The sequence below is a fragment of the Choloepus didactylus genome, chromosome 7, assembly GCF_015220235.1.
Source record: "Choloepus didactylus isolate mChoDid1 chromosome 7, mChoDid1.pri, whole genome shotgun sequence".
Classification (NCBI taxonomy): domain Eukaryota; kingdom Metazoa; phylum Chordata; class Mammalia; order Pilosa; family Megalonychidae; genus Choloepus; species Choloepus didactylus.
Genome location: NC_051313.1, coordinates 63,266,106 through 63,286,953, shown reverse-complemented (window position 1 = coordinate 63,286,953; position 20,848 = coordinate 63,266,106). Strand labels below are relative to the sequence as shown.

The following is a 20,848-nucleotide window of genomic DNA, read 5'->3' as shown; positions in this document are numbered from 1 at the left end:
CTGGGGGGCCATTTGAAGAAATCTACACAGAGCCTCAAAAACAGCCACGGTCTGCCAGACATTTTGGCTCACTCCCTTTGTTTATGATTCCCAGGGTTTCTCCCTCAGCTTAAAATTTCTCCGCCCTAGTCACTCATGTTCTCAATGATTTAATTATCCTAAGTATAACCAGAAAGTGTAGTAGATACGCATAGACGCACTTTCCTTAGTTCCTCCATTTTCCTTAGCGGCTCAGCTGTCTTCTGGATGCCTGTATCTACCTCCTCTCAACCCATCTAATGCACATTCATCAACTCGTAATGATGTTACCACCCAGTCCTTTGTGCTAGAAATCTGAGTCATCTTTTCTCTCCCTTTCCTCCTTTTTTTTCACCTCACTGTCCACCCCCAAACACATAAATTCAATCAGACATCAAGTCTGGTCCTTTGGACTTGCAGAATGTTTCTGGAATCCTTGGACTTTGCTTTTAGCTTGTCTCAGCCCTTTCAGCTTGTCGCAGACCCAAGTCTCTCTGTTTCCAATTCATCCTCCACATAGCCATAAATTGTTCTTCTAGAACGAAAATCTGATCTCACCTCTCCCCTGCTTAACAGTATCCAATAGTTACCCGTTGCTTGGATGAAGTTTTAATTCCTTAGCAATGTGTACAATTCCTCTATATCCCTTCACTCCCATCAAAATCCACCTTTCTGCTGACCTACTCTCTTAGTTTTTTGCCATATGACAGCCAGCTATGCCCATACCTTAGCCTAGATTGATTTCTTAATGTGCTATCTAGTGTGAGTTTCATGTTTATTTTACCTACAGAGATTTTTGGTGATAAATTATAAGTGTTTTGGGGTCCAGAAGGATGTTATGAATGACCGTCTTCTTAGACTGACACTGTATATTGCTTTCTCTGCATGCTGGTCATGGCAGCCCCAAATCATGCAGTGGTTCTGGAGAAAATTGTTCAGGTTCCAAATATTGTTAAAATGAAAACATAGTAGGCAAAATTCATATGTAATTTGTAAATATTTTCATTTATTTTGTATTCCATTCCTTTTTGCGCATTGTCAAAATATTTTTTTTTAGGTCATGCTTTGCAAGTCTATGTTGTAGGGTATGAATATTATGGGTAGAAGTGAAAACAGTAGTAAGAATTACTGAGCTGACCAGATTCAAGAAGGGCACAAGTCCTATTCCAATCTTCCAGAAACCATTCTTTCTGCACCACCACACCCACCCCACCGCCAGCTCCTAAAGGTAAAGGACTGACAAGTCTAGGAAGAAGTATAATATTGATACACACAATGTCCATAGGCAGTTAGTACAGTTTAGTTGTCAATTGCTGCCATTACTCAACCAACTTACTAGCATCAGGAAGAATAATCAGCCAATGACTATTTATTAACAGAGAGAAAACAATCTGTCCGTATGGTGTTAGCTGCTAGGGAATAAAGTGGAAAAACAAAATAGCTTAAAGACTGGAGGGGAAGATATACATTCAACAAATACCCACAATTCATTAAATAGATTATTTCAAGGGTGCAAGAAGTATAGGTTGCCTACAAAGGGATACCAATCAACACACACATGCACACATTCTGAAGAGAACCTTGAATGGAGGAGAGGACAAAGCCTGGGTAAGAGCATAGCGCAGGAAGGAACAGAGCTTGAATGAATCCACCTTTCCTCCACCCCCAAATGACAGCTTTGCTAATTCCCAAAAAGCAGTATAAATAGCTATTTCTATATAGAATGTTCACATACACCTGTCTTAGTTTCCTAGCTGCTAAAACAAATAGCCTAAAATGGGTTGGCTTAAACAATGGGAATTTACTAGTTCACAGTTTTGAGGCTTCAAGTCCAAAATCGAGGCATCAGCAAGGTGATGCTTTCTCCCAGAAGACTGTGGTATTCTGGGGCTGTCTGCCAGCAATCCTTGGTCCTTTGCTCTTCTGTCATATAGCAATGCACAAGGCGATGTCTTCTTTTTTTCTGGTTTCTGTTGACTTCCAGCTTCTGGCTGTTCCCCATAGCTTGTCTTTCTGTATCCAATTTCCTTTGCTTATAAGGACTTCTACAATATTGAATTAAGGCCCACCCTCATTTGGTTTGGACACACCTTAACAATATCTTCAAAAGTCCTGTTTACAAATGGGTTCACATCCACATGACAGTGGGTTAGGACCTGAAATGCCTTTTGTGGGGAACATGATTCAGTTCCCAACGACCCCCTTCATGTTGCTGTTTATTGCTCCCTTAATTTGAACAAACAAATATGGGTTCTACTGATGTCATCAGGCAGAGTTGTTGCAGTAAAATTTATTGAAAATAAGCGATTGTTGTGGGTTCTGATGTGAATCCATGGGCCATGGGTACATTTATGAATTTGGATGTCTGTTTACATAAGCAAAAGAGCATAGCATGGCCAATGGAGCCAGACTCTGGGTTTCTGTTCTTTATTGGGTTCACTATTTACTAGCTATGTTATCTTGGATACCCCACCTGTAAAGTGAGGATAAATAATCACGGTGACAATCTCATAGGTGAGCCTTAAATGAGCCAATACATGCAAAGCACTTGGAACAGTGCCTGGCACATAGTAATTGCTCTACAAATGTTTTTATTTACACAGAGTCTTTGTTTTAGCCAGCTAACTCTGGGCACCATAATATTGACTCTCACAGATATAGGGGAGATTTTTGTTAAAGTACCAGAGTAAGATTTATTAAGTATTGTTAAGAGGGTCCAAGAACTTAATACTGCATTTTTTGTCCTTAGGGTTGAATTTCAGTAAAGACATTAAAATAGAATGACAGTGTTTTCAGATTAGGAATGTGACCTTTATGTTAGTACTGTTAGCACATGTAGTAGTAAATACAGTAATAGATACTCTTCATGTATGTTAGCTTCTTTTAGACATTCTCAAAAATACATATGGTTTATTATATGAATATATTATGTCCCATTTAACTCAGTTGTGATAAATTAAGGAAAGAGATTGTAGAATATGAAGATCTGATGAAGAATTTTAATATAAACATAAACTTCTACAGTGCTATTAATAAGCATATCATCAACAGTTTTTCAGACTTTGTGCTTCATTCTGGAGAACAAGTGTATGGTATCTTGAATTTCTTCACTGGTAATTCAAAACCCACTTCATACTGTGAGTACAAGCTGCACATATCATTTTCCTTGAGTCCAGCATGGATTGAAGTCATAAACAAAACTAGTCATACAGTCCCATTCATGGCTTTTACTAGTCAAAAAACAGTTCAAGTCAACAAAGCAGTATGAATATTTATCACCATAAATCTTTTTATTACCTCTTTGGTTTGGGGTTTTTTTTCTTTTAAACTCATTCTAAATCCTTAGTTCAATTATTATAATAATAACTAATACATACCAAGTGCTTACTATATTCCATGTGCTGTTCTGAAATTAGTAAGATTTGATTCTGAATAGTTGCAGCTCATACATACATATATATATGTGTGTATATATATATATATATAATATATATATAACTTCTGAAGAGTAGCTGCAGCTTTTAGGTAATAGAGCATCCTCAAGGAGAAAGCGGGGACAGAGTACCCAAAACTTAAGCGTATAGAGTCTACAGACTAAGGTTCGTTGCGCGGTATTTATATTGACACCTTCTTTTAGGAATTAAAAACTTTGTACACATTTTTATTACTATTACTAGAAAGGAGAGTGGCATTTTTCAGGGGGGCTATGTTCTACCTGGTCTGCCTCCGATGGCTATTAACCAAATAAAACCATTTTCGTTCTGTTACTGCGGGGAATAAGCAATAACGGAAAAGTATGGTTTTAGAGCATAATTCAATTGCCAGGACAGCCAAGGACATGGAACCCAGCGGACACAGAGCCCAGTGTTCTTCAAAGCGCCCTTCCCCGCCCCGCGGCGGAGCACCTGCCTGGATGAACACCGCGCGGACCGCGTTTCCCAGGGGCCGCTGCAGACCAGGCGCTGGGACTTGGGGGCGGGGCTCCCGGGAGCTGGAGCGGTGGCTGGCGCGCCACGCCGAGGTTCCCGGGATTGCCGGGCGCGTGCGCAGGCATTCTGGGCCGCAGCGAGCAGAACGCTGAGCGGTGGCTGGCTGTGGGCACCATGAGACGCGGGGAGGAGTGGTCCCAGGCCGGGGGTGCCGGCGCTGGCGTCTCCGAGCTGGAGGTGCTGAAGCTGCGCGCTGCAGAGCGCATCGATGAGGCAGCCGAGCGGCTGGGGGCCCTGAGCAGCGCGATCTGGAGCGAGCCCGAGCTGGCCTACGAGGAGCGCCATGCCCACAGCATACTGACGCGCTTTTTCGAGCATGAGCCGCCAGCCGCCGCCTGGAAGGTGCAGCCTCACTACGAGCTGCCTACGGCCTTCCGGGCCGAGTGGGAGCCGGCGGGCGGCCCGGAAGCGCCGAGCGCCGGGCCGCGGCCGCTGCACTTGGGCTTCCTCTGCGAGTACGACGCGCTGCCCGGCATCGGGCACGCCTGCGGCCACAACCTGATTGCCGAGGTCGGCGCGGCGGCCGCGCTGGGCGTAAAGGGGGCCCTCGAGAGCCTCCTCGGGCCGCCTCCGCCGGTGAAGGTGAGGTGGGGTTGGGACGCGTGACCGACCCGGGGTCCCTCCTCGCCCGCCGAGTCCCCCGCCCTGACCCGAGAAGGGCAGGACCCGGGTGCAGCTTCTGCGCATCCGTGTCCTCCTGTCGCGGGGCAGGTGTCGGAGACCGTAGCGTCCTGGCCTCGCGGTTGCCCAAAGGCAGAACCCCGAATAAAAGCCGTAGTTTACATGTTGCCGACCTAGCGACATTTGTCAGGGTTTTGTGGTTGTTTTGTTTCCTTTTCTGTAGTTGTAAACAATTTAGTGGACACTCCCTTAGAAAATAACTTAGAACTAAAGCCTGGCTTTGGTTATGGGTTATTTTTGGCAATTGAGAAGCAACCACAATTTGCTGACAAGTTTGTGCAGTTTCTGGAGGAAATAATTTTTGCAGGGAAACCGACGCTCCCTCTTTATTATGTTCCAAAAATCCTTTGTTTGTGGTAGACATAGGAGCTGTTGTGATTCGAAAAACTGGTATTTGGGTAGGAAATTTTCAGTTGTTAGAACCATCAAACCTCTAGACTGTACAAATAATGGGGAAGTGAGTATTTATTACATAAATGAGTTGATCCTTAAATCTTAATTTTTACTTGATGATTAAAAAACATCTCGACTCTTCAAAGGGGAAAATGTCGCTTATGTTTGTCATGGGGCAAGTTTAATCTTGTGTTACTCTTTTTCCAGATGATATATTCTTCATTCTGTGGTATATTCTTCATTCATTCATCACCTTCAAGTTAAGGGGAAGACTAATGCTTTATTTTAATATTCTTTAGACCATTTTTTTTTTAATGTCAGTAACCTTTTCTCTTTTATCCTAACAGTTCCATCTTTTGTGGCTTTTTCTCTTCAGCTGCCTTCTCTCTCTCTCTCTCTCTCTCTCTCTCTCTCTCTCTCTCTCTCTCTCTCGTTTGGTTTGCCTTTGGGGGCTTGTTTTTGCATCTGGTTAGGTTTTTGTTTTGTTGGGGGGTGTTGGGTGCTGGGTGTTGTTGGGTGGCTCCTTTGCCATTGCATGGAACACGAGAGATTTAGCTTTGGCCAGGTTAATAAAAGATTCTAAGCCAGCAAGAAACTCATGAAAATTAACAAGTCAAAGGTTGAGAGTAAAGAGCAGCTGAGTTTGGGTTCTTTATAATTTCTAAAGACAGACAGACTTTGGGAAATGTACAAATTTCTAATTTCAAATGGTAATTTTCGGTTTTAGCAAGATTATCTGTCTTATCTGATAATGGAATTATGTTGATTCCCTTTGCAAACCCAGACTTTTTCTCGCTTTTCTCCTTGTGTTCTTATATGTGATCTTGAAAGTAAATTAGCTGTATATAAATAATTTTTCTTTGCTTTTTAAAATTGTTTGAAGAAATTAAGCTTAAATATCAAAGTAAAATGTTTATTCTGTAAAGTTCTCTTTTGTTTAATTAGGTGTTTGGTGACCAATAAATCTGCCTGGTTGAACTGGTGGAATCGAATTAGTAAGTTTGTATAATAGCCGGCCGTTTCTAAATGTGGTATTAAGATTTGTTTAATGCTCTCCATAAAGGATTAATACATTAAGATCTTTTAATGTGGTAGCTCAGTAAAGGAAACAGAGTTCAGGCCTGAGGTCAAGATATCTGTGTTCTAATCCCAGCTCTGGCTGAAGACTTGCTCTTTGACCTGGGGGGAGACACTTCACGTCTGTGCCTCAAAACCGTCCTCCCCTGAAATGATGATTCAGATCGCTTTACCTACCTCACAGGGTTGTTGTGAGGATAACTAATAAGTAAATGTTGAGTTCCTTACCAGTAGAGCACTTAATAATTAAATACATGCATCGAAAAGCCTAGTCTAGAAGATCCTTTAAGAAATAAATCCTAAAGAATTTTGAGGAATTAAGTATGTAGTCTTTAACTTTTTTCATCTTTGCCTTTAGTTACCTAAAATTGAGTTATAAAATTAGGAAAAATTGTCTGCAGTGTCTCTAGTATATATGTTGCACCAAAGTGAAATAACAGTGTTACTGGTATAACAGTTATACTTTGTAATTATTTTAGCACCATATATTTATGCCCACTGCATTATTTAGGTGTCAGAAAACAAAACCTCTCTCCATAGTTTAAGGAATTAATGTAGATTATACATACATATGCAAGAGAACCTGTTTGATATTTTCCTACTAGGTTTCCCTTTGTTGTTTTGCTCTTACATGGGTATTTCCTTTTAGGTAATTGTCTTGGGAACACCTGCAGAAGAAGATGGTGGTGGGAAAATTGATTTAATTGAAGCAGGAGCTTTTAAAAATCTTGATGTTGTTTTTATGGCCCATCCATCCCAAGAAAATGCTGCTTATCTACCTGATGTTGCTGAACATGAGTAAGTAATCAAATTGAAGGTGAACTTCTTTGTGGAAAACAGACCTTAGAATATTTTATTTTAACTGGAGACTAAAACTCCATATTTATACATTTTAAAAGTAAATTCATAGCTACCGGATGATATTCTGACTTGTTTTTCCATTGAATGCCATTTGTCAAGTCTCTTTTAATTGAGATTTATTAAGGCATTTGTAATGGGAGTATTAAAGTCGTGCCTAAAAAAGCATAGGAATACCAAATGGAATATGTTGCCACTTATGTTCTATTATGAATTGTCTGAAAATAATCTGGTTTCTGGAAAAGATATATCCTTTGGTAATGGATAATGGAAATAGATATATCCTTTGGTAATGGATAATGGATAATGGGTAATGGAAAAGATATATCCTTTGGTAATGGAGTTGCAGCTGAATAGTTAGGCAAGAGACAGTTCTGTTAGACTTAGGAAGAAAACAAACTTCCTCACTTTTCTCTTGCTGCTTTCAGAAGTTTCTCTTTTTCAGCATTTGACAATCTAATCAGTATATGTCTTGGAGTAGGTTTATTTGTATTTATTCTATTTGGGTTTTGTTGGGCATCTTTTATTTGCATATTTATGTTGTTCAGAAGGTTTGGGAAGTTATCTCCAACTATGTCTTGAAACACTCTTCCTAGCCCTTTACCCTTCTCTTCTTCTGGGACACCAGTGATTCTTATATTTGTTCGCTTTGTGTTATCTGTCATTTCTCTGAGATCCATTTCAGATTTTTCAATTTTTTTTCCCCATTTGTTCTTTTGTGTGCTCGCATTCAATTACTTTGTCCTCAAGCTCACTTATCCTTTCTTCTGCCTCTTCAAATCTACTATTGTGTGTCTCTAGTATATTTTTAATTTGATCCATGGTGTCTTTTATTTCCGTAAGGTCTGCTGTTTTAAAATTTACTCTTTCACATTCTTTATCCTCTTGTAGAGGCTTCTTGATTTCCTTTATGTCTTTAGCCATCTTGTTGAAATTGTTTTGGAGATTTGTTTGTACTACTTTAATTAATTGCTCCAAAGTTTGTGTTTCTTCTGGCTTTTTTGTTCGTTTCACTTGTCTAGATTCTTCAAGTGCTTTGTAATTTTCTTTTGGCTTGGGGGCATTTGCTTGTCTTGATAAGGTTATTTTGGGACATGCAGGATTATTTGAGCATTATATATAATTTGGTAAAGCTATAGCTTGCTGGAGTGCAGTTTCCCAAGCCTACCAGCAGGTGGCACTCTTGAGACACTGCTTGCTGGAGTGCAGTTTCCCTAAACTACCAGCAGGTGGTGCTCTCAAGTCACTGAACTTCTATGTGGTGGGCAGAGTCCAAACCTATGGGAAGGCAATCAGTGCACCAGTTCTCTGCATGCACTGGGGACTGCCTGTCCTGGGGGTGCTATGCTGGCCCTGAGCAGGTAGGCAGGGGTCTGCTCAAGGGCACCCTGCAGATGGAACTTGGGCCCTGCCTGCTCGCTCCCTACCTGCCTTGCACCGCGAGTCTTTGGGGTGTGGGAGGGGCTCGTGAACGTTGGTTTGGCACCTCTTTCTTCCCTGCTTCTTGCCCGTGAACCCCTTCCCCCCACTTCTGTTGGGGGAGAGTAAATGCTGGCTGCCAGGTTCCCTCATGGGAGCTCCCTGCCATCTGATTGTGGAGGATCACCCCCCAGAACTGACAAGGTAGGTGCACAGGAGTGGAGAGCCGCTGGTTGCTCCTTTGCCTGGCAGCGGTCTTGCTGCTGCCAGTCATGAGGTGTCTGGTGGGAACAAACTCACCCCATCCCTGGAACCTCCAACTCTCTCACATTTTTGTTGGCATTCCCTCCACGTACTGTGGGGGACCCTCTATTTCTGGTCAGACCCCGCAACCGTGGTCCTGGGTGTTCTCTGGCCCCTCTCTAGTTACTTTGATGGAGGAGAAGCCTGTTTCACCTCACCTTCTCTGCCATCTTCCCCAGAAACTAGTCATTACCATTTCAATAGCAAGTATAAGCAGAAAGGAGGAGAGATGATATCAAGTAAAGGCAGAAACAATTTACAAGTGTAAAGGAGTAGAACTGTGCTAGAACCAAGTCAATAGTTCTGAGCTGATTCAGTATTCTCCATTAGCATTAGGGGATTGCCCTCGTAACTGCAAGTTTCTAAAGTAAAAATGGATAGAGGGAGTACCAGGTTTTTATAGTAATAAAGGCACAAGATAAAGGCTCTATAGTCATGATCAGAGATCACAGCAGCTGGATTACAGTTCAGAGATCTCGGGTATTTCCCTCTGTCTATTGTAATATAATAGAAAGTAAAAAGGAATATCGATACAATGCTTCAGTAATAATACTCATCGCTTAAATCCTAACTTCTCGGTTAAATTTTATTTATGTTAATGTAAGATATTTGCAAAGAGGATAAATTATTTTCCTGAGAGAGCATAGAGAACCTGGGTAGCTCTGAGTTTTAGTGGAACTTATCGATCTATACTTTGTTGATCTGCCTGGTACTGAAACCTTTTATTTCTTTTTCTATGTTGAAGAGCTCACTATTTTTGGTACTTAGGAATATGCATCATTGAAATGGTTTTGCAACCTAGAAGTTAGGATTTAAAGGATGATTTTTATTACTGAATCATTATGTAGCTATTCCTTTTTTACTTTCTGGTATATTAGAGTAGACAGAGGAAAATACGCAGAATCTCTGGACTGTAATCCACTGCCTTCTTGCCCCCAGGCTTTCCAGTGAGAAATTGGCAGTTAATCTTATTGAGTCTCCCTTGTATGGGACATGTTCCTTCTCTCTTGTGGTTTTCAGAATTTTTTTTTATCTTTGGCATTCAACAGTTTGATTGTAATATGCCACAGCATGGGTCTATTTGGGTTTATCCTGTCTGGATTTCATTGAGCATCTTGGATGTGTATATTCATGTATTTCATTCAGTTTGGGAATTTTTCAGCTATTGTTTCTTTAAATATTCTTTCTGCCCCTTTCTCTTTTCTACTTCTGGGACTCCACAGTACATTTATTGGTATGCTTGATGGTGTCCCACAGGTTCCTCAGACTCTATTCACTTCTTTCACTCTTCCTTCTGCTCCTCAGACTAGATGATTTCTATTGTCTTATCTTCAAGTTCACTGATTCTTCTTTCAGCTCCAATCTGCTGTTGAATTCCTCTAGGGAATTTTTAATTTCTGTTACTGTAGTCTTCAGCTCTGTTTGATTTCTTTTCATAATTTCCATCTCTCTATTGATATTCTCTTTGTGTTCACCTGTCATTTTCCTGATTTCCTTTAGTTGTTTGTGCATGTTTTCCTTTAAACATATATAGGATTGTTATTTTTAAAAGTCTTTGTCTTATATATCCCAGTTCTGGTCCTCCTCCTTGCTGATGGTTTCTTTTCTTTCTTTTTTTTTAATGGAATTTTATTGAGATATACTCACATGCCATATAATCCATTCAAAGTATACAATCAGTGGCACATAGTATCATCATATAGTTCAATTTTCGAGCATTTTCATTACTCCAAAATAAAGAAAAAGTTATAAAATTCTTTAAAAATAAATAAATAAATAAAAAAGAACACACAAACCATCCCATACCCTTTATTGCCCCTATTATTTATATATATTTTTGTCATTATTTTATTACTCACCTGTCCATACACTGGATAAGGAGAGTGTGAGCCACAAGGTTTTCACAGTCACAAGGTCATACTGTATAAGCTATATAGTTACACAATCATCATCGAGAATCAAGGCTACTGCATTACAGTTCAACAGTTTCAGGTATTTCTTTCTAGCTATTCTAATACACTAGAAACTTAAAAAGGAATATCTACATAATGCTTTAGAATAACCTCCAGAATGACCTCTCGACTTTATTTGAAATCTCTCAGCCACTGAAACTATTTTGTTTCATTTCTTTTCCCCCTTTTGGTCAAGAACGCATTCTCAATCCCATGATGCCAGGGCCAGGCTCATCCCTGGGAGTACTGTCCCTTCTTGTCAGGGAGAGTTAATATTGAGTCATGTCCCACGTGGGGTGTGGGGGTACTTATGATGGTTTCTAATGGTTTAATCTTCTCCTTTTCCTGGGATATCACTTCCTGTTTCTTTGTATGTTTTGTTACCTTTTACTGAAACTTGGACACTTTGATATTTTAATGTAATCACTGGAATTTAGACTCTGTGTCATCTGTTCCTTAAGTTTGTATCTAGCTAGTGTTATACAGAGCTTTCCTTGATTGCCAGGAATTAAGCAAAAAAAAAAAAGGAAAAGGAAAAGGAAAAAAAGAAACAACTTTTCCCAGTCTTTGCAGAATGACCTGTGCCAGTGTTTTCTTTCAGGGTTTATCCATACAATGAGTATAGAGAATAACTTCAGGCCAAAGTGTAGGGACCTCTGGATCCGTTCTGCATATGAGGCTTGTGTTGGGCATGCCTGTGGCCCTAGGGGTTCCTCTATTTACAGGGTCCTGAATGTCCCCTCATCCTAGAGAACAGTTTCCTTATGGTCCCAGACATTGCAGTGTATGTCCTACAGCCAGCAATCCCTTGCCCCAGGCAGCATGACTTGTCTGCTCTCCCATAGCATTCTGTAGAAGAGTTCCATGAGCTCCTGGATGGCAAGTCCATCAGGCCACCACTAGATAGACTGGTTCAGATATACATATTCTCTGTATGTTTGTGAGGGTTACTCTCCTCCCTCCAGAACGGGGTCAGGAATCTGCACTGGGAGGCCAGGGTGGCAAGAGAGTCTACTGCTTTTAAGTAACCTTTTTCTTGATTTGGCACTCACCCTGTTACTGCAGTCCTTTAACCTGTTTTCTGAAGCTTTGAGAAAGATATTTCTGTTAGTTCTTGCTGGTTGTTCAAAGCGCCTGCAGTGGGGGAGGGAGTGAAATTTAAATTGATTTTTTAATAATCTAAATATGGGTACTGCTATTCAGGTAGAATTAAGAAATGTTATCTGAACAAGTCAGTCCTGGTGCTTTAAATACCAATTTATTTAATATGCAGTCCTTTCTTCAAACCTTATTTTTTTTTTTATTGTATCTGAGTAGTTAGATTGGGATCAGAACTATTTGGAAGTGGAATAAAAATAATTTATAAAATTTTAAGGTATTGGTGACATAAGTGTTTTGAAATATTAATAAATATTGGTCAGGAATAACAGATTTAATGCTAGGGTACCTAAGGATAACATTATGAGTATAATCTGATTTTCAAAGGCTGTTTAACACATTTTAAATTTCACCTCCCTTTTGCCTTTCCCTGACCTTCCCCGCCTTAACACAGAATTATTTGAGTTTTTGCACACCTTTGATATAGAACTATCACAATGCAATGTAGAAGGAGACAGGAGTCATCTTTGTAATTCCAGTCCTAATTCAGTATTGCATGTTTGTTTGGATTGAATTGTGCACAAACTTAATCTGTACAGAAAATCTATTGAACAAGGTTCTCTCCTTCCTCCCTCCCCCCGCGTCTTCCTTGTGCCAGGCACTGTACTCCATAACAATGAACTGTAACTAATGTATGTAAATTGTATTGTTATTGCTACAAATGATTTGCAAAGCAAAATTCCAATGGTGCCAATTAATTTTGAATAATAGTTTGGTAATTCTAACTACTTGGATTTTATTACTTCAGTGATATTGGAAATAGCAATTTCAAATGATGTTTTACTTCCTAGTGTGACTGTGAAATACTATGGAAAAGCATCTCATGCTGCTGCTTATCCCTGGGAAGGAGTAAATGCGTTAGATGCTGCTGTTCTCGCCTACAACAATCTGTCTGTGTTAAGACAACAAATGAAACCAACTTGGAGAGTTCATGGTATGAATGTCAAAGGCTTTGTGTAATACATGGTGCTTAATTTATGTGAGTGCAATTTAATTACTTAAATTGAGCTTCTAAAGACATTTGGAAACACTTCATGTACTTCCTATGACCTTATATGTACATAGTTCATTCTTTCTGTGGTGTTTGAAAGCTGGGACTCAACCTTCCAGTTATCCTCACTACTATCTTTTTTTTTTTTTCATTCAATTTTATTGAGATATATTCACAAACCGTAGTCACCCACAGTGTACAGTTGTTCACAGTAACATTATATAGTTGTGCATTCATCGCCACAATCAGTTTGAACATTTTCATTAACTATCTTAATGATAGCAAAATTTTGTCATTTTATAAATTAAAAAACGTATAGTAATTACTAGTTTTATTTGTTCAAATGTTGTGGCTCCTAAGTGACATATTTTAAAATTATGTTTGTCTCCTATAAATACAGTTATAAAGTATTGACTTAAAGGTACAAATTTATTTTTTATGATTTACTCCCTTATGATTTGAGAAATTATAAAACTTTATTATCTTTTTTTTATCTGATTTTGCTATAGACAAGTCAGTTTGTAATTGTACTTTTACCAGTTCCCTGTCTTAGTATCTTTAAAAGGAACAAACAAGAATATGTAGAAATAAATATTTTAAGCAAGTAGATCATATAAAGTTAGATTTTGCATATCTATTTTAGTTTTACATTGAGTGGGTAAATCTTCATTTTCTGTAGTTTCCAAATAAATGAATTTGTTTTGACATTGATAGTCGTTAGTGATCTTTGACCAGCGTTGGTTTCTTTTTGGCATGAGAATCATTTTCCCAGTGCTGAATGGTGTTTAAAATATTCATGGGACTTGTGAGGTGTGAAGGTAATTATAGGAGCTCATACCATTGCATTTTTTTCCATTTCTTTTTTAACATCTGATGTTTATCAAAATGCACGTTTGTAATAGTCAATAGAAATAAAAGTCTTTTCCAGGAATCTTAAGGTTCATTAAATTCATTTTTTGTAGTTACATACATTTCTAACAGTTTCTTCATAATCTTGAATCATGATTTCTTAACATTATATAAATTCCTTAGTATAAAGTTGATGTAGGGAATTGTTTTATTTTTTCTTATTAGCCAGAAAATATCACCCTCTATGTCAAAACTTATGCTGTACAACATATCAGAATTTTTGATTGGTATTTCTGTGAAGCTAATTGGTTAAAATTGCTGTTTTTCTTTATGAATATATTGACTAAAAATTTTATGGGTGTATTTTAGCGTAAGAAAATGGCCGCCATGCTTAATTCCAGTAATTTGATTCTTTTTATAGGTATAATAAAAAATGGTGGTGTAAAACCCAATATCATTCCCTCTTATTCTGAATTAATCTATTACATCCGTGCGCCCTCAATGAAAGAACTTCCAGTTTTGACCAAAAAGGCAGAAGATTGCTTCAGAGCGGCAGCTTTGGCTACTGGGTGTACAGTAAGAACTTTTTTAAGAGTTAATCTAAATAATAATCAGAGGTATATATATATATATATATATATATATATATATATATATATATATATATATATATGGGCTGGGGTTGTTTATATAAAGTTAGATTAAAATCTAATTTGCCTCATTTTCACTTAGCAATGTCTTGTGTATGCAAAATCAGTTGGCTGATTGACTAATGTGAAAATCTTTAATTCTTACATATTTCACTCAAGGTCTGCAATAGGTATTTTTCACTGACCATCATTTAAGATGGAAAAGACAACAAGAGTAAAAATGTAATTAAAAAAAATTACTAATCCATTTACCCCTAAAAATGTCTAACAATAAATTAGATTTATAAAGCAGTATGTCTCTTTATATTTATAAAGTATGTCTCTTTTATATGCATCTTTTCAGGTCTTTTTAATCTATTACTTATTTCATTCTTTAATCTGTTTAATTTATTACAAAGTAAGATAGTCTTACTTATATAATAATTAGAATAACTGAGACTGCTAAACTAGAATTCCTGACTTTTTGTAGGTTATATACTCTTCTATGTTGGCAGTTATGCTTTTAGAATTGCTCTGTAGAGTTCCTGTAAAGGGAACTTTATGGCAAAATCAGCAAAAACTATTTTTGGTCAAATTACAGATAAGTATGGTAGTGAAACTTCTTTCTCTCAGGGTACTTTTATACCTTTCAGACCAGGCAATGGTGTCAGTGTCAGTTTTTATGAATTTCTTTTGGAGGCTAGGCCTAGAGTAGTGTTCCTCAAAGTGTGCTTTTTTTGACCGCTTACATCATAATTACTTGGCGTTGCTAGTTAATGTGGAGATTCCTGGGCTCCACCCCACACCCTATTTAGGTGACTAAAGCTGAGAATTACTGGCTGATATAGTTTGGTGAAATTTTGTTCTTTTGGTATCTATATAACATTAAGATCATAGGATTTTAGGAACTCTTGTTATAGAAAATACATATTTTTCCAAGGTAAGAGATTTGAGAAAGTTTATGTCCAGAAGGGAAGGTATTCCCTCTTAAACTTCTTTTTGTTAAAGAAACATCACAGCTTTGAAAAGTAGATAGTGAGTTTGAATTATTTAAAATATTTTACAATTTTTTATTAGGTAGAAATTAAAGGTGGAAAACATGATTACTACAATGTTCTTCCCAATAAAAGCCTATGGAAAGCTTATATGGAAAATGGAAAAAAGCTGGGAATCGACTTCATTTCAGAAGATGCAATGTTGAATAGCCCATCAGGTAGTTAAGTTGTTTCATTATATATTCAGCTGTTTGCTTAATGGCTAGGGAGGTGGAGGGGGGTAATTGCTAATGCTTTTACAGTGCTTTTTTTACAAATTTAATGGTTAAAGGAAAGAAAGAATGGTTCTTCAGTGAGAGTAGAATGTCAAATGAGCAGATTTGTTTTTAGAAATGGCCAACCTACTTTTTGCTCCATATTCTAAATATTCCTATTGTTTAAATTTTCTTACTTCTAATTTTTAAATAAGCTACCAAAAATGGAAGTGGAATTTTAATTAATTCTCAATCATCACAGTAAACAATATTAGTAAATACTTAGTTATCTGGTGCAGTTTGAGTTTCTGAGGAGTAAAAAACAATTAGAATTTAAATAGTCATAAGTGTACTTTGGGGTTATTTTAGATTATTTCCCTTTAAAACATATTACTAATAAATTTGTAAATTAGACATGTACCTCCTAAAATATAATACTAGATGCTGATGAGGTAGACTCAAGACAACTTGGTGGTTACAATGAGGTGGCGGTGTCATTCATTAAGATAGGGAGTTCAAGACAGGGGGATATGGAGGGTTGGTATAAATTATCTAACATTAAATTTGAGGTGACTATAAGATTTTGAAATGGAGCTATCTAGTAGCCTATTGACTCTGGAACCCCAAAAAGATATCTAGATTGGAAGTTTAGCAGTCATCAGTTTATGGAAGATCATTGAAGCCATGGGTGTTGATGGTGTTGCCCAAGTAATAAAGGGAAAAGAGGCCCAAATATGAAACCCTGGGAGGATCACTAGCATTTAAGAGATAGATAAAGGAAAAGGATATAGGAAAGGAGATAGAGAGGGCCAGAAAGAAAGGCAGACAATCAGGAGGGAGTGGAGTCATGGACGTCAAGGGAGTAGAGAATTTCTAAAGGAGAAAGAGAAGTAAATCATATCAGGTACTATAGAGACTGAATAAGATAAGTATGGTCTAGTGTCCATTGGCCTAGCATTTAGAAATTCATATTTTGTCTTGAGGAAAATAGTTGAAGGCTGGTGGGACTAGATCCCTGATTTCATTTCTCTACCCACTGCATTCCCTTGTGCAGTAGTAGAGATAGCAAAGGAAGACTATTGTTTTTCAAAAAGTTAGCTTTAAAGGAAAATAGAAAGAGTGGATACCAGCTTGAGAGAGGTACAGAAAAGGTTTTTTGTTTTTTTTTTTTAATGGAAGACATTTGAGTGGGGTTATAGAATGAAAGTAAAGAGGTTTAGGGAGGGAGAAGTTGAAGATAGAGAGGGAAATGACTGATCAAACACAGTTCTTGATGCCGGAAGGGACAGGATCTAGAACATAGCAGGTTTATCCATGGTTAGGAGGATGGACACATACCTGCTGAGATGGAGGGCAGGAGATAAGGATAGAAGGTATAATGCAAGTGAAGTGTTCAGGAAAGAGGGCAAGTTGTCAGAGGCATCTTCCCAAGGGAGTAGTTGGTAGCACATGGGTGAGCATTGAGGTGGTGGGGTGGAAGATTGAAAGAATAGCCATTGAGAGGAATTGCCCAGGTTTTTTTTTGTTTCTGTTTTGTTTTGTTTTGTTTTGTTTCTTCCCTGAACAGCATTTAGAGCTCAGCTGAGGCTAAAGACCATGAACTTGTCATGACAGTCTCCATGGTCATGTACTTTTGCCATAGCAGGCTGGAGGAGGGAAGGTGCATGGTTAGATCTATCCAGGGTTTGGCTTATATATATGGACAAAACAGTGAAGATGCTGTAATTTGGGTATGGGTTGCAGGCTCTAGGGTCTATATCTACAAGTAAGAAGTTAAAATATGTGGCTGGTTTTTGGACTTTCGTCTGTTTTGTTTATTGTTGTACCATCACCACTATACCCTCAGTGCCTGGAGCCATTTTTGACACAGTTAAGTGCTTAATGAATATTTTCTAAGGCAGTACCTTTTCATGAAGGCCATGTTTCCTAGGTTCAAAGCCTGTCCTCAGTTTGACTTAACCATGTGCAAGTTATCTCTAAGCCTTGGTTTCTTCATGTGTAAAATGGGAATTGTTCAAAATGTAAATGATAATACATATGAAGCACTTTAGCATTGTGTTTGGAACATGATAATTCCAGCTATATGTTAACTGCTGTTTTTTATATATTATTTCACTTACTGCTCATTCTTGCATAGTTTAACTTTGCCTGGTAAAGTGTTTGACACACAGAAAGCATTCAATAAATATCTACTGAGTGAACATAATGCTTTGTTTTTACTCTGATTTATTCAGCAAACATTTGTCAGTCATATGAGAGGCCAGATGCATAGTGATTTAAAATACCATTTCTGGGCTTGAAGAACTTAATAATCTAGTTGAAGAAACAGCCATTAACCAAATAATGCAGTAAATGGGAAACTAAATCTGAAAAAACTGCTATGAAGGAGAGTAATACAATTCTGTGAGAGCCAAAGCTAGAGGAATTTAACCTTACAGGGAAGTAAAGTAAGGCTTCCCAGAGGAGGTGATGCTTAAGGTGATATCCGAAGGGAGTTAGGTAGGTGAAGAGGGGAGAGGTGACAGCATGTTGAAAGGACTGTGCAGGAGAGAGCATGGTGGTGTCCAGAGTGTTTGGCTTTAGAGGATAAGTGGGAGGGTGTGGTGTGAGATCAGGTTGGAAAGGTGAATGTAAGGCTTGTAGACCATGGAAAGGTTGAAAACATCCTGGTGAACAATAAATCTGCTAGACCAATTAGGAGATTATTACATTAGTTCAGACAAGAGATGATTGGGGGTTGGTGTTGGTGATGATGATAAGAACAGGATATGATTCTGAGATATTTAGGAGGTGTTGATAGGACAGTGGTTGAGCTTAGAGAAGGGGGACAGAGGTAGGGTGGGGGTGGAAGAACAGGAAGATTATAAATTTGACTTTGGATTTATTAAGTTTGTTATATCTTGAAGACAGCCAAGAGTTGTCAAGCTGACAGTTGGATGTATGAGTGTGGAGCTTAAAAGAGATTGAGGATGAATTTGAGTTGGTGGTAATTTGAAGCAGTAGATATGGACAAAATATGAATATGCAGTGAGCAGAAGAAAGGACCTGTAATTGAGTCTTGAATAACTAATACTCCAACAGAGACAGAAGAAGGGGCCATCAGAGGCAGAAGGCAAACGAGGCAAGTCCTGTGTTGGGAAGGAAGAAAGGGAGAAGTTGACAGTGTAGAGTGCTGCTGAGAGGACAAGTAAGATGAAGACTGAAATGTAGCCCTGAGATTTGGCAGTGGCGGGTCTTTAGTGACCGTGAGAGTGCTGTGTGACTGATGGAAGTGGGAGCGTACTGGAGTGGCTTGAAGACCCCGTGGAAGGTGAGGCAGTGAAAGCAGTGAGCATATGGACAACTTTCCAAGAAGTTTTCTCTAGTTCTCTTCTAAGAGGGTATAGAACTGTAAACAAATACAGAATTCTGGTTATAACTTTATAATTAAAAAGATATATAATGAGATATACTTTTCTTGCTTTATGTGTTCCAAGGATCTACTGATTTTGGAAATGTTTCTTTTGTGGTCCCTGGAATTCATCCATACTTTTACATCGGCTCTGACGCCCTGAATCACACTGAACAATATACTGAAGCTGCAGGTAAGTGCTATTAGAAGTGACTGTTTTGGCCTGTGCTCACTTTCTTTCTCTAATAACAGTTACCTTTCTGTTTAGTTTAGCCAATATTATTTCACTGCTTGACATTACCTAGAGAATATTGTGGTGGGCAGTTGGAGAGGCAATTTAGATACTGAGAGCTAACCTGGGAAATTAATGAATTAATTTGTAATAAATGTGGAGGTATTTTCATTTATTTTCTCTGCCTTTTAGGATCACAAAAAGCTCAGTTCTACACTTTGCGTACAGCCAAAGCTCTGGCAATGACAGCATTGGATGTTATTTTTAAGCCAGAGTTGCTAGAAAGAATCAGAGAGGACTTCAGATTAAAACTTCAAGAAGAAGAGTTCTTAAATACAGTAAAATAAAAGGAAGATTAGGAGCCGCTTATGAATCATTAAGAAGAGTTGATGACTTTTTGTCTTTGATATTTTTAATGGAGGACATGCTTGTTTTTTAATCTTAGAGGAATCAAGTCCCTTCTGCATGAAAAGCGAGGACATGATGTGAAGAAAGCACATTACTTCGTATCCAAAATGAAAATTTTCACAAATCTATGCTTGATGGAATTGTGAACATTCAAGAACTCATGTGTAATGGCACTTCTTAAACACTCTCGGTGATAACATGGTTTATCAGTGATAGTATTTTATAAATTCATATGCTATATAGGTGCATTTAAAAAGGTCTTCAGACATTTAAAACTCTATATCCAGAATTGACACACATGAAAGAGTCCTTTGGCATAGGGTGGTAAAACTGTTCTGTAAAGTAATTTTAAAATTCAATTTGTAAATTCAGGGAAAGTTCATTTTGAATATCTGACTTTATTTGTTTGGTTTCATTTATAATAAACGTAGGCTTTGTAAATCAGAAATGCTTGCATGAAGTATCTAGAAACTCAAGTACATAGAATAAGCCTTGGTTCTACCATTTGACGGGAAATGGGAATGTTTTATCTTTTTATAATTAGCTCTGAGAAGTGACATTAAAGTGCTATTCCTAATTCAATACTACAGCAATAGAAAAAATTATAGACAGGTAGAATTGGGCTCTTCCTTTAAGATATTTGCCTGGTAGCCCAGTGTGTCCTAGGAAGACTTGATGACAGAGACACAATGACTGTACCTGGCTTGAGTCTTGTTGCACAGTCAGTGTGCACCAGTCTGCAATGTCATGTGTTCTAGTTTGCTAATGCTGCCGGAAAGCAAAACACCAGAGGTGGACTGGCTTTTATAAAAGGGGGTTTATTTGGTTACACAGTTAAGGCCATAAAGTGTCCAAGGTAAGGCATCAACAATCAGGTACCTTCACTGGAGGATGGCCAATGGTGTCTGGAAAACCTCTGTTAGCTGGGAAGGCACATGGCTGGCGTCTGCTCCAAAATTCTGATTTCAAAATGGCTTTCTCCCAGGATGTTCCTCTCTGGGCTGCAGTTCCTCAAAAATGTCACTCTTAGTTGCTCTTGGGGCATTTGTCCTCTCTTAGCTTCTCCAGAGCAAGAGTCTGCTTTCAGCAGCTGTCTTTGAACTGTCTCTCATCTGCAGCTCCTCTCTCAGCTCCTGTGCATTCTTCAAAGTGTCCCTCTTGGCTGTAGCAAGCTTGCTCCTTCTGTCTGAGCTTATATAGTGCTCCAGTAGTCAAGGCCCACGGGGAATGGGTGGGGCCACGCCTCCATGG

General features: G+C 38.5%; 1 protein-coding gene across 1 annotated transcript; it reads left to right on the top strand.

Annotated features, from left to right (window-relative positions):
* Positions 1-4,055: 4,055 nt before the first annotated feature.
* On the top strand, positions 4,056-20,467 carry PM20D2 (peptidase M20 domain containing 2). Its single transcript, XM_037843317.1, has 7 exons — positions 4,056-4,589; positions 6,808-6,956; positions 12,640-12,782; positions 14,110-14,264; positions 15,395-15,530; positions 19,043-19,150; positions 19,382-20,467. Exons 1-7 carry the CDS (start codon positions 4,122-4,124, stop codon positions 19,534-19,536), a joined length of 1,314 nt encoding a protein of 437 aa, XP_037699245.1. The 5' UTR covers positions 4,056-4,121; the 3' UTR covers positions 19,537-20,467.
* The last annotated feature ends 381 nt before the right edge of the window (positions 20,468-20,848 follow it).

What these genes read in the sequence shown, in the direction of transcription:
- PM20D2 (XM_037843317.1), top strand. Translation starts at nt 4,122, where the DNA reads ATGAGACGCGGGGAGGAGTGGTCCCAGGCCGGGGGTGCCGGCGCTGGC. An exon ending in AATGTTGAATAGCCCATCAG is followed by an intron (nt 15,531 to 19,042) that starts GTAGTTAAGTTG and finishes ATGTGTTCCAAG; the next exon opens with GATCTACTGATTTTGGAAAT. An exon ending in ACAATATACTGAAGCTGCAG is followed by an intron (nt 19,151 to 19,381) that starts GTAAGTGCTATT and finishes TCTGCCTTTTAG; the next exon opens with GATCACAAAAAGCTCAGTTC.